General features: G+C 42.0%; 1 protein-coding gene across 2 annotated transcripts in view; it reads left to right on the top strand.

The window, feature by feature from the left end:
• dok4 (docking protein 4) overlaps positions 1 to 11,871 on the top strand; it is a 53,674-nt gene extending 41,803 nt beyond the window's left edge. Inside the window, exons 7-10 of one of the 2 annotated variants that reach the window (XR_005279694.1) lie at positions 4,694 to 4,832; positions 6,703 to 6,820; positions 10,264 to 10,530; positions 10,793 to 11,871. Coding sequence is in view for 1 of the 2 variants with exons in the window: in XM_038273811.1 (XP_038129739.1) it covers positions 4,694 to 4,832; positions 6,703 to 6,820; positions 10,264 to 10,430 (424 nt within the window). In the remaining variant the exon portion in view is untranslated. Of the gene's footprint in view, positions 1 to 4,693; positions 4,833 to 6,702; positions 6,821 to 10,263 lie in introns of both variants that reach the window. The other variant, XM_038273811.1, reaches the window with a different exon arrangement.
• The last annotated feature ends 1,693 nt before the right edge of the window (positions 11,872 to 13,564 follow it).

The following is a 13,564-nucleotide window of genomic DNA, read 5'->3' as shown; positions in this document are numbered from 1 at the left end:
ATACTTTCTTTATGGGCAGGTGTTTTCTCATGCTCTCTGAAGAGATCTAGAGCTTTTTTCCAGTTTGTTAAACCAGTGCTCACAAATGAGTCATGTTTAACATGTTTACCAAACATCCTACATGAGAAACAAAAAGCTGCATCTTTAGTTACAGAATATTCTAACCAGGAAAAGCTTTCAAACCATTTTGAATTAAATGAACGTTTTTTTACTCCAAAATTGTGCTGGGGATACTGGGACAACTTCACTTGTTTAGGACCATCATGCTTTCCCCCTAAGTCACTAATGTCCCCTCCTTGTTTGTGGATGCTGGTTGTTGCTCTCTCTTCTTGACTTGTAACTGCTCCTTCATCACCTTCATGGTCCTGTCCTTCCTGTCTTTCACCTGCCTCTTGCCTGTCAGTCTCGCCTCCTCCTCCCTTTCCTACTCCAGCACCTTCATTCTCATTCTCTACAGCAAACATTAAAAAACTTAAATTTATATTTATGTTCAGATCAGTCATATTGCTTATAACGTTCCTAATGTAACTGGTTAGCTTAAATGACTAATTCATGACGGGACCTTACCTCCCTCTCTCTCATCTTGTTTTACTGCTTCCCTGTCTCTGCTTCGTGTCAGGAATTTCCTGATATCCATCTACAAACCAATGCAGTAATTTTCTGTTAGTAGCCTATAAATCATGTGGTATCACTGGGAAAATATTAAAATTGACAGGTAAGAAACGTTACCAGAACTAAAAATGTGTCGCGGCCGCACAGTGTCCCATCCAACTTAGTTGAAAGCAGCGTGTTAGTTTACCTGCAGTTCATGCAGTGACATGCGCGGACGTGGGAGCGCTATTACATCCTCAATTTGGAGTTGACAATAGACTTGCTGGGCATTTAAGTAGAAATATACGTCTCCTCCCGTTGGAACGATCTAAATCGATGTATTACAAAATTTATTATTGCTGCAAATATTCCTGAGGTTTTTACTGGGGCACAGCTCATTTATAGTGGGGCATGTGCCCCAGTAAATGGGGTCTGGCGACGCCGATGAAATACAATAAATAAACAGATCCCAAGGAGAACTTGTCTGGTCACGAGTGGATTCTGAAATGCACACAGAGTTAACAGGTCCAGGACTGGTCACGAGTGGGTTCACTGCAGAGGGGGACAGAGGAGTTAGTGGAGGTCCAGGTAATTTGCAGGATGAGAGTGTGCAGGGGTCAGAGATTCAGACAGGCAGGTTGGCTCAGGATTGCTAACCGTAACTGGCAAACACTCTGGCACTGGAGAGAAGTCCTCTGCCTCCTTAAATACAGATCTCCTGATGAGCAGATGAGCGACAGATGGTTGCAATCGGCTCCGGCTCCAGGAGATCTAGTACGCCCTCTGGTGGAGAAAGTGGACAGACCTCCAGATCCCAACACAAGCAGCTTGATTCAATAATAACACCCTTCAAATGGAGCTATAAAACAGTATGTATAGCAAAAAAAGCATTTGTGTAAACCCAAATGGCAAGATAGCTCAAAAGATTGCCCAGCTTGGTTAACACTGGAGCGCTCTTTATGCAATGGCACTTTCATGGTGGGTTCTAGAGATAGCCCACATTTAGAGCACTACTCAGAGGCAGGGTAAAAGTCAACCAGTTTATTGACAGAATGGAACCAGAGAGACAAACACAAGACTCAGAGAGAACAAACAAATGGGGATTCTCAGCGGGGAAAAATCCAGCGGTCTGGTGAACCGGAGCCGGAAACTCAAGAGGGGAGGTCAAAGTAATGAGTTCAAGGTCTGTAGGGAATTTGATCGAGGCAGATGAATGGTTTAGTTATGAATCACATAACGACGGTCTTGGTTGATCCTTGAAGAAAACAACAGGAAGAAACCTCCAGCAGAACCAGGCTTAGTGTGAGCGGCCATCTGCTGAGGCCGACTGGGGTTCAAGGAGACAGAAGCAGAGATACAAAAAGCAACTGTAAAAGGCGGCCCCTTCCAGGAAACACACAGCCAGGCAGACGAGCTCCGAGCCAGCTCCCATGTCTAGGGATGAAAGAGAGCACATCCAGCCAGTCATAGTCAGAGAAACAGGACACTGGAAAAACAGAACGATCTCCAACATCTATAAACAAAGGTGTTGATGGCAGCATCCATCCATCCATCCATCCGGATTTCTCCCTTTCTTCATATAGGCTAACATTTGATCATTCACGCTCTCCGTAGTTCCCCAATGGCGCGAGCACAGGGCAGCTGTTACGGGCATTTAGTGAGCATGAGCGTTTCCTGTGGCTTGCGCGGTGAATCGTGCCACCTGCGGAGATGCAGGGAAAACCGTATCTGATGGGGAAACACAGCTCGACGTAACACCAGTATTTCCATCTGGAAAACGCTGTTTTACCACTAGAGTGTTCCTCACTCTCCATCCTCCCCTCTCTCATTGCTCACGAGTCCTATCATGAAAAAAGGTTAATTGTGCGACCTGAGTAACGTGCAGTAACGGGGTGTCGGCAATTGTAACTGCGTTATAGTTACATAAGAGTAATAATTTTGATTACTGATTACTAAAAAAAGGTAACTAACGCCGTTACTTTCAACACCGTTACTCCCATCACTGATAAGGAACAATCAGATCTCTGATATCAGATGGAGCTTGGCCATTTAAGGCTTTATATGTGAGAAGGAGGATTTTAAATTCTATTCTGGATTTAACAGGAAGCCAATGAAGAGAAGCCAGGATAGGCGAGATATGATCTCTCTTTTTAATTTTCATCAGCACTCTGGCTGCATCATTTTGGATCAGCTGAAGTCTTTTAACTACAGTTTGTGGACTTCCTGATAGTAAAGAAATACAATAGTCCAGCCTTGAAGTAACAAATGCATGGACTAGTTTCTTAGCATAAACCCTGGACAGGAGATTTCTAATTTTTGCAATATTCTGCAGATGAAAGAAGGAAATTCTAGAAACCTCTTTGATATGGGATTTAAATGACAGGTCCTGATTAAAAACAACACCAAGATTTTTTATTTTATTATCTGAAATCAGTTTAATCCCATCCAAATTAAGTGACTGACTAATCAGCTTCTTTTTCAAAGACATGACTGTAATCTATGTAATGGGTTAGCTTTACCTGGATTTATAGACAGATATAGCTGGGTATCATCAGCATAACAGTGAAAATTAATCCCATGCTGTCTAATAACTCTACCGATTGGGAGCATATATAAAGTAAAGAGAATTGGTCCTAGCACTGATCCCTGTGGTACTCCACAGGTAACCTTTGAGCATGAGGAAGACTTGTCATTAACGTGAACAAACTGAAATCAATCAGGTAGATAAGATTTAAACCAGTCTAGTGCAGTACCTTTAATTCCTTTAAAATATTCAAGTCTTTCTAAAAGAATATTATGGTCAACTGTATCAAATGTGGCACTGAGATCCATCAGGACGGGCACAGATACAAGTCCATTATCTGAGGCCATGAGAATATCATTAGTGACTGTCACCAGAGCTGTTTCAGTGCTATGATGAGCTCCAAAGCCAGACTGAAACTCTTCAAAAAGTTAATTATGGTGGAAGTGATCGCACACTTGTTTGGCAACTACTTTCTCAAGAATTTTAGATCAGAAACGAAGGTTGGATATAGGTCTATAATTGACCAAGTCATCTGGGTCAAGAGAAGGTCTCTAAACTAAAGGTTTAATTCCAGCAACCTTAAAAGCCTTTGGTACATATCCCTGTAACAGAGATAGATTAATCACATCTAAAACGGAGAAAGGAGATCAAAGGGAATACCTGGATCTAACATCCAAGTTGAAGGCATAGATGAAGACACTAGTTTTGCCAACTCAGGGCGGATCTCATCCACCCCTGGGGCCTTGCCACCGAGGAACTTTTTAACCACCTTGTCACCAGAGATGGGAGCACCCAAGCCGGAGCCCCCGGCTCTGCTTCCTCATGGGAAGATGTGTTGGTGGGATTAAGGAGGTCTTCAAAGTACTCCGCCCACTGACATACGATGTCCCAAGTCGAGGTCAGCAGCACACCGCCCCTACTATAAATAGTGTTGTTAGTACACTGCTTCCCCCTCCTGAGATGCCGGATTAAGGACCAGAAGCCATACGGAAGTCTTTCTACATGGTCTCTCCAAACTCTTACCATGCCCGTGTTTTTGGCTAAGCGACCAGCCCAGACACCTGCCGCTTTGACTGCCAGTAATTGTCAGCTTCTTCTGGAGTCCCACAGGTTAATAAAGCCTGATAGGACTCCATGGCCTTTCCGAACTCTTTCCATGACCAAGTTTTTGCCTCATCGACCAGCCGAGCCACCTGCTGCTTTGACTGCCGGAACACATAAGCTGCATCTGGAGTCCCACATGTCAATAAAGCCAGATAGGACTCCTTCTTTAGTTTGACAGCTTCCCTCACCACTGGTGTCCACTAGCGTGTTCGAGGGTTGCCACCCCAACATGAACCTACAACCTTGCAGCCTCAGCTCCGACTAGCCACTTCAACAATAGAGGCACGGAACATGGTCCAGTCAGACTCAATGTCACCCACCTTCCCACGGAACGTGTTCAAAGCTCTGCTGGAGGTGGGAGTTAAAGCTCCTTCTCACGGGGAACTACCTGGTGGTGGAGGTTTTTCAATGACTACTAAATGTCCAGCATATCAGCCATAGAATAGCTTCATATAAATGTGTGATTGTGTGCAGGACTTGTGATAGTGGTGAAGGCCTCTACACCTTCCAGACCAACGAGGGTGAGCAGATCTACCACAGGGTCCACTCTTCTGCTTTGGCCATTGCTGAACAGCACAAAAAGGTCCTGCTGGAGATGGAAAGAAACAGAAGGGTGAGAACACACACTTGTTGGACCATGGTCATTTCTAACCCATTATCAATACCTAGTAAACCCCACCCATTACCAATACCTACCTAACCCCCACCCAATACCAATACCTGCCTAACCCCCACCCTTAATCAACACCTACCTAACCCCCACCCATTACCAATACCTACCTAACCCCCACACAATACCAATACCTACCTAACCCCCACCCTTAATTAACACCTACCTAACCCCCACCCATTACCAATACCTACCTAACCCCCACCGTTTATCAATACCTACCTAACCCCCCCCCCTTATCAATACCTACCTAACCCCCCCCCCCTTTATCAATTCCTACCTAACCCCCACCCATTACCAATACCTACCTTACCTCCACCTGTTATTAATACCTAACTAACCCCCACCCATTACCAATACATACCTAACCCCCACCCTTTATCAATACCTACCTAACCCCCCCTTTATCTATACCTACCTAACTTGCACCATTTATCAATACCGATCTAACCCCCAACCATTTAATACCTGCCTAACCTCCAACCATTTAATACCTACCTAACCCCCACCCTTTATTAATACCTATCTAACCCCCACCCATTACCAATACCTACCTAACGCCCACCTGTTATTAATACCTAACTAACCCCCACCCATTACCAACACATACCTAACCCTCACCCTTTATCAAAACCTACCTAACCCGCCCTTTATCACTACCTACCTAACCCCCATCCGTTATCAATACCTACCTAACCCCCACCCATTACCAATACATACCTAACCCTCACCCTTTATCAAAACCTACCTAACCCGCCCTTTATCACTACCTACCTAACCCCCACCCAATACCAATACATACCTAAGCCCCACCCTTAATCAATACCTACCTAACCCCCACCCATTAACCTATACCTACCTAACCCCAACCCATTACCAATACCTGCCTAATACCCAACCATTACAATACCACCTGTTATCAATACCTATCCAACCCCCACTCGTTATAAATACCTACCTAACACCCATGCTTTATGAATACCTACCTAGGGGTAGGTAACGATAAAGGGTGACAGAAGCGGACATAGAAAAAGAAGCATAGATACAAAAGGCAACTGTCAACCAGCTCCACAGGCAGGCAGATGGAGCTTGGCCATTTAAGGCTTTATATGTGAGAAGGAGGATTTTAAATTCTATTCTGGATTTAACAGGAAGCCAATGAATCGAAGCCAGGATAGGAGAGATATGATCTCTCTTTTTAATTTTATGGGGGACAGTGGGTAGACAGTGGGTAGGTATTATTACCTACCTAACCGTCACCCATCATCAATACCTATGTAACCCTCACCCATTACCAACTAACCTTGTCACCATCAAAGGTGCTGCCCTATTGCACCAAATATTCCAGAACAGCAGCTTAGAAAACCTTTTATGTCAAACCTTACTTATTGTTGTAAACTTGCTGTCTCTCATTACCAGAAATACCAGTGTATGAGAATTAGGGGCCGATGTAGCGGAGAATACGTTCAGCCAACATTTTTTTTGTATTAGTTTTTGAAGAAGTGTTTCACACAATTCAAAGACTACAAAGTTACAGTCTCGCCCGTTTATTCTTTCTACATAATTCATCTCTGTTGGTTGGCTCTACATTTTCTGTCTCTAGGAAACGCTTAATTACTTCCTAAACTGGGTTTAATGCAGGTTTGTATTATGATGCATTCAGGAACGTGAGGCAGTATTAAGTTGCTTATTATTTTTGTGTGGACTGAATGCTCTGGACCAAACCTGAAGAGCAACAAGTCTGGTTAATGCTATTAACGTGGTTGGTACTGCCTGAGCTTTGTCTATGTTTCATAATTTGCATGATACACAGCTGCTGTCCAAGGACTCACATGCTGGCTCCTATCCATGTACCCCAACTGCCATCCTACCCAGATCTGCCTACTGGCACCACATCACTGGAAACCAGACCGGCATGGACCATGGCAATGGTAGGACCCCGCTCAACTTTTTACATTTTGTGGATTATCTAAAGATTTGACTCTTAAAAGCAAGCTCATTAGTGATGCAGACATGTCCTGGACTTCAGGAAGCCAAGCTTCAATTGACCACTGTGCATAATGGAGTTAGGACAGGCCATATACTGGATGTTCATTGTTGCAAAGCTTCAAGGAGAAGGTGCCTGAAAAATAGTTCAGCCTCTATCAACCAGAGGACCCATTTAATGGAACCATTGTTAGTAGAAGTCATCGGTGTGAGGCAGTGTCCTAATCCACCTGCCGGTTGATTTAGGATTCATCAAAGATAATGCCTACTACCTTGCCTAGTAAACTTTCCCTGTGAGTGGTCTAGCCCCGATCAATGCCCCAGGCTCTAGAACTGGCGGGGCCAATCACAACGCAGAGATATGTTTTGCCTATCTGGATGCAAAGTGGGCGGGGTTTTGAGGGCGTGACAACAAAGCTGCGCGACCCTGGAGAAAGCACAACAACAAAGATGGCAACAACTATTGAACAGTTCTCGTTTGACTCAGCTTAGGAATCAGTTTTGGAAGGATTAGACTTGGGGTTTTTGTTGAAACGTGAGCAGCCTGTTTTACCAACAGGCTGTTTATTTACACTCCACCACCAGCTTTCTGTCGCACTTGCTACGTCACAGTCAGTTGGGCCAATAGGCACAGACATTGTTTGAAAAACAACGGATTGTTCTCATCAACAATCTTCTGATGTCTTATTCACCGGGGTCAGACTAAATTACACATTTAATCTCACATTTAGTCTGGTTTAACAGGCTACCTGCTACCCAGTAGGACAGTGGTTGCTTTGAGAAGAAAAAACAGGGAGGGCTTTTGAGAAGTCTTTCTGGTTGCCTCATGACAGCTGAGGAAACTGTTTAATGGCTCAGAAAGTGGGAACGTCAAGCACCACTGGCTGTACCTGGAGTCTAGGATCGAAGTCATAGCTGGCAGGTATGGCAAGGATGAAAGGCTATGCCTTGCCAGTGATCAGATGGCCGGCTGTGGTTTGCCAGCAGAGGAAATTCAATTCTGTTAAAACATGAAAGTTAAGCCACCATGGGAGGTTCATTCTGCCTTCATTCTGTCTTATTCCCTTCTTTTTTCTAACTCTTCTTTTCTTTCCTGTCTTCTTGCTTTATTCCGTTTACTGTTTCTATCAGTCTTCCTATTATCATCCTTCCCTCCATTTTCTTCCAGTATAACATCCTACCAGGTGATTATCTCTCCATTCGCTCTTTTCCATTTTGTAGTTTCTCTGTAATTGACTCTATACCTGTTCCCTCCTGCTTTCTACCTGACAACCACAGCAATAGTATAAAAATCTTGGAAAGCTTAAGCCAAGGGCGTAGGTTTGATTTGAACTTTGGTAGGGACACAATTGGTCAGGTGTTATTGGTGCTGCAATATGCGTGCCCTTTTTTATGCTCGATGTGAGCATCCGTACTGATAAGACGAATTCATTGTTAAAAGAGAAAAGCATAATTTTGCTACATTAATAAAAATTTTATAAGCACTACACTCATTAGATGCTGTTTATCAATGTTTGAAGTATCACAGGCTCTGATGAATGTGGAATTAGGACTGTTTTCCACTTTGTAAATGGTTTCATTTGCATGACTAATAGAGAAGGTAAATACAGTATTTTCTTTTGAAGATATACAATTGTGCAGAGTTAAACCCCACTCTTATATTTTACCTACTATGCTCTCTCTGTATAAAGCAAAATAATACATTCATTAAAATATTAAGTTGAACATCTGGGCTGTAGTTACTCTGTATAGCCCATTTCATGTATTTTATCTAGGGCTGAAAAAATTAATCGTATTAATTGATTATTTCAATAATCGTCAACTAATTTAGTATGTGATTAATCATTAACTGGAGAATGGAGACTATAAAACATAATATAAATGTAAAATGTCCCTTTCCCCTAAAGAGCAATCCACTTAGATCAGTAATTATACCAAAATTGTAAAAATACTATATATATATATATATATATATACATATATATATACATATATATAATATATAAGATTAAAAAAAATGTTTTGTCTGTCAATATTCTCCATACATGTGGAAATATTTTAGTTTCACCTGGTTTATTTAGACATCACCTGAAGCACTGAAGGGCCAGCTGCTTCACCTACAAGCTGCCCTGCATCATTATTACTGGATATCTGTGTTTCCTATAATCATATAATGTATAACTGTGTTTTTAATAGTAAAGGATTAAATGTAACACAACCTTTTATCATTGTCCTATATTGCTTACTGTCTGACTGTTTAAATAGCTCCTTACTGTATGTCTATTTTCTTTTTTAGTGGCATCATCTACAAACACAACACTGAGAATGAGCCGAAGTGTATTCAAATATAAAATAATTTTTAACAATTATAAAAGACAATATAACACTATCTTATCTGTAATTTAACATTATCCAAAATAAACAGCCAGATTCAAGCATTTTTACCAGACATTAATGTTTGTACTAATTTACTTATAGACTGTGTGGAAATCTATGTAAGATAAAATCAATGTTTATATTCTTCCTTTTTTTGTTCTTGTCTTTATCCTATTTCTAGAAGTATAAATAGCCAATAAAATAGAACTATTATTATGTGGAACCCTAATTATGCTTTTTAAACGAAAAACAGCAGATGTTTAGGCCCCATTTCTTGTTATTGTACTCTATAAGAGAAATAACACCTGCTAATAGTTATACCTGAACTTCCTCAAAGAGTCATAAAAAATGAAACCAGTAATAGCAACTAAATATTGGTAAAAAGGAAACACTCACATTTTCTTTTTTAGTTGGCTGTGGATAAGAATTAGAAATGTTGATGGCTTACAGCCTTTATTTGCCCATTTTGTGTCTTCAGAACTCCTGGCTGACTCAGAATATTTCGCTTTATAAAAGAAAAAAAAGGTTTTTGTTTTTTAGTGTACATGATATTCATTTTTTTTAATTGGGACTAGTTTTGTAGCCTAATATTTGTTGTAGTAACCGCAGCATTCTAGTGTGAATCAATTTTCAATTTTGTGCTCCAAGCACACCAGGACTAGAAAACAGCCAATCAGAGAGAGAGAGGGCGGAACCTAAGGCAGAACAACCAATGAGAGTGGAGTTAAACAGCGCAGCACAGTTCCATGCGCTGCTGCGTGAAAGGGACAGGAGAGACCAGGCAGAGGAACTGCGAGAGGAAAAGAAGCCACTGCTGCAACAAGTACTGCTGTAAATTATAAACATGTTGCTCACATCCAATTATTGGTCGGGACAATTAGGTCGGTTCAAAATTTTGGTAGGGACATGTCCCTATGGTCCCTATGCAAACCTACGCCCATGGCTTAAGCTAGGGAACAGTTGGAAAACAGAGGATGCCTGACTTTAACAGTTCTGTTTCCCCTGTTTCTAGGTGATGTTGCAGAGGACCAACTACTGTCCACACATCGAGCCCCTGGGCGTCACCCTACCCTTCCTCTGAAGGCACAGTCGCTGTCACATCTACACACCAGCCTACCTTTCCAGGACAGTGACGGACACACATACAGAGGAGGATGTGCACACGGGGACATGCTGTGACGACACTCATCTTTGCGGTCCCTAATGCTGCCGTTTGATGCAGTGCCACCCAGCTTTAGATGAGGGGACCACGTCCATGTGGAGCTGACCCCATTGGGCTTCCTCCCATCACTCTTGGTCCACAGCAGACATTCGGGTCTGCCTGTGCTCTTTCTGTGAAACATGACGGTTTGCTCTGAATCAGCGGGTTTCTTTTAAAGACTTGATGGCTGAATCCTGACACTGTTGGGATTTTTCAGTTATGTAAAGAGATGCTCCTTCCTCTGCCAGCTCAGTAGCTGAAACTCTGGGACCAGCCGGCAGTTTCAACATTTTGAATTCCTCCTTCCTGCCAAGTCGCCTGTTATGCTGCATTCACTCTGTCGCATTCTGAGTGTCAAAGCGTCAGCTTTACATGCCTATGGGAGAAGGCGTTAAGTTTTCACGTCCGAGTGTTCGACACTGCAGTTCAGTTAATCGAACCTTTGCCGCTGGAGGCCAGAGCGTCAACCAATCAGAAAAGCTAATGCGGGTTGTTTTTGGGGAGACAGACACTACCTGCAAGCTGCCATCGGTTCTGCAGACATTCTACATATGAAAAATAAATGAATATCATTGGAGTTCAACTCCAAAGGTTAAAATAAAGCCACAGAAGGAACAGAGAGCAGCTCTGATCATTATTGCTGAACTAAAACATTTTTATGAACTATGGAGAAACAGTTTGTAAATATCCAAATTCCCTAGAAATGTTAAAACCTGCTGATGAAAAATATTCAATTGTGTATTTTGGTTCTTGTTCACTAAAAACCTTGAAAACGCTGTTCACTTCCAGCCGCTACGAACGGCAGGAGGAAATCCTCCACAGGCTGGCCGCAGCAGAGAGCTTTCAGCAGGGATTTCCAGCGCTGCCTCCCAGTGGTATGTTGGAGGTCTGGAGCTCCCAACAAGAGATGCAGATTATAGTGGGATTACAATCCTGATAAACCAATGAACAGAGGATGTTTGGAGGTGGACTTTCTCACTTATAAACATGCTTAAAACTATTTTTTCAACTCATAACGTAAATAAAGCCACTGCACCACGATGTTTCACAAATTTCTGCGTTTGCTAGTTTTCGATGCTCAAAACACCTTAAGTGTGAACGCAGCATTAGTTTTCCCTTGGGCCAAACAATCTACATGTGCCTGTCTGGAGCGATGGCTGGGTGAGCGCTACTTTGTGTTTCAGACAATGTGGCTCTGTCAAATTGGAAGTTCGACAGAGTAACACGTGGACCGATGCTGCAAGGTGCCTTACCAGAACCGAATGGACTCTCCTGTCCCTAGATTGGATTTTTAATCCAGAGGATCCACAGCTTTTCTTTGAAGCCATCACGTCACCTTTCAGGTACGGGATCACTGCATGGTGTTTATAATCTCTGTAAGAGCTGCAGATGCTGATTTACATTGAGGGGTGGCTGAAGAACCTCAGTGATGAATATCTGCAGGTTTATAACCAGTAGAGACTGGTAAGATTTTATTAATTTTATATAGATCTGTAATCCAGCTGCAAGGATTAAGGTAATAAAGCATCAAAGCAACGCTTCAGTTCACTTCAGGCTTGGAAAAGCTTTTCAAAATGACTGAAATCAATTAAAGTTTGACTTAAACTACAAACTCTGAGGAGCTTCTGCCACTTTTATTCAGTTCTAAATGTTGGCTGAAGGTTGCAAATTATCTATTACTACGGACATCTAAGCAGCAGGAACACCCAGAGGATAGCAGAGGCCCACTGGAAAATCCAAAGAGCTCTAATAATGACCCAGTCATGTGCTTAAGGAAACAGAGGACTGATGAATCAATAGAGGGCTAAACATTCCTTTGTTCTGCAACTTGTTTCAGCTGCTTTTTGTGCTTCCAGTCTATGCAGAGCTGTTTGTAAAGTTAATCCATCATAAAATTAGGAGCAATATTTATGGTTATTTAACCAGTTTTAAGAGAAAAATAAGGTTATTTTTTCCACTTTGTCATTCATTCATTTATAAAAATCAAAGTTCCAAACTAAATATTTAGATTGTCAGTTAAAAAATTGTCAGCAAACTAAATATTTATAGGTAAAATAACCAATCTTAAAACATGCTAAATAACTGGTGAAGATTCTCAGTCATCCAGGTCATAGTAATTCCAAAAAAGTTAAAAAAAAAAATCCACTCGACATTGTTTCTAAGTTTGAGGACATTTCTCTTCCCATCCAGGAAGCTTTTTCAATTCAAATGTCAGAAATAGCATTGAGTTCCAGGCTTTATACTGTAGCCTTACAAGTAGTTTAACAAGACCATTAAACAGAGGCTAGTGCATCCTAAGGACAAAAACCCCCAGACCAAATCTGAGCAGAGGGGTGTTTGCAGTTCAGTGCATTGAGGAATGCTCTGATCTTTATATTGGAAAAAAAAAAAAAAACCTCTCCACAGAGGCATGGCCCGACAAAGAAGACTCTGCTGTACATGTACACCTCATGGACAAAGGACTTTCTTTACGTGACCAGAATGTTCATCTGATGCCCATGGGTGTGTGCCCACAATGGGAAAAAGAAGCATGCATTTCTATTATGTATGAGATTATGACTAGTTATTTTATTTGTTGTTAACAGCTGTTAATGACCGTAGTTACTGTGTTTCACCTGTAGGTGGTGCATGGAGACTGTGAACTGCCTGTTGCTCTGCCGTTTCTCATAACCGGAAAGAAATTTGAGTTACACAGCTGCGTCTCCTGTGTGCTTATTTATATGCTGTTTTTCAGCTTCATCTGCTGCTGATGGGTCCAGAACCCTGGTACCCGTTACAGTTGTGGGGGCTTGTCCGGGATACTACTCCCTGCCAGACAGGAAAGTGGTTCCAGTGATAAAGATGCTGGGGACCTCATACATTCCATCTCTCATCTCAGCGGATTAGGGATTAATTTTCAATTTTCAATTCAGTTTATTTATATAGCGCCAAATTCACAACACATGTCATCTCAAGGCACTTTACAGTTCAACCAGATCATACAGTCAAATTGATACAAAGTTTTCTGTCTAAGGAAAACCAGTTGATTGCATCGACTCATTGACTCAAATACAATCCCTCACACTAAGCATGCTTGTAGCGACAGTGGAGAGGAAAAACTCCCTTTTAACAG

Source organism: Cyprinodon tularosa, unplaced genomic scaffold (genome assembly GCF_016077235.1).
Source record: "Cyprinodon tularosa strain WSP-4 unplaced genomic scaffold, ASM1607723v1 ctg890, whole genome shotgun sequence".
Taxonomy (NCBI): domain Eukaryota; kingdom Metazoa; phylum Chordata; class Actinopteri; order Cyprinodontiformes; family Cyprinodontidae; genus Cyprinodon; species Cyprinodon tularosa.
This window is presented reverse-complemented; position numbering and strand designations above follow the sequence as displayed.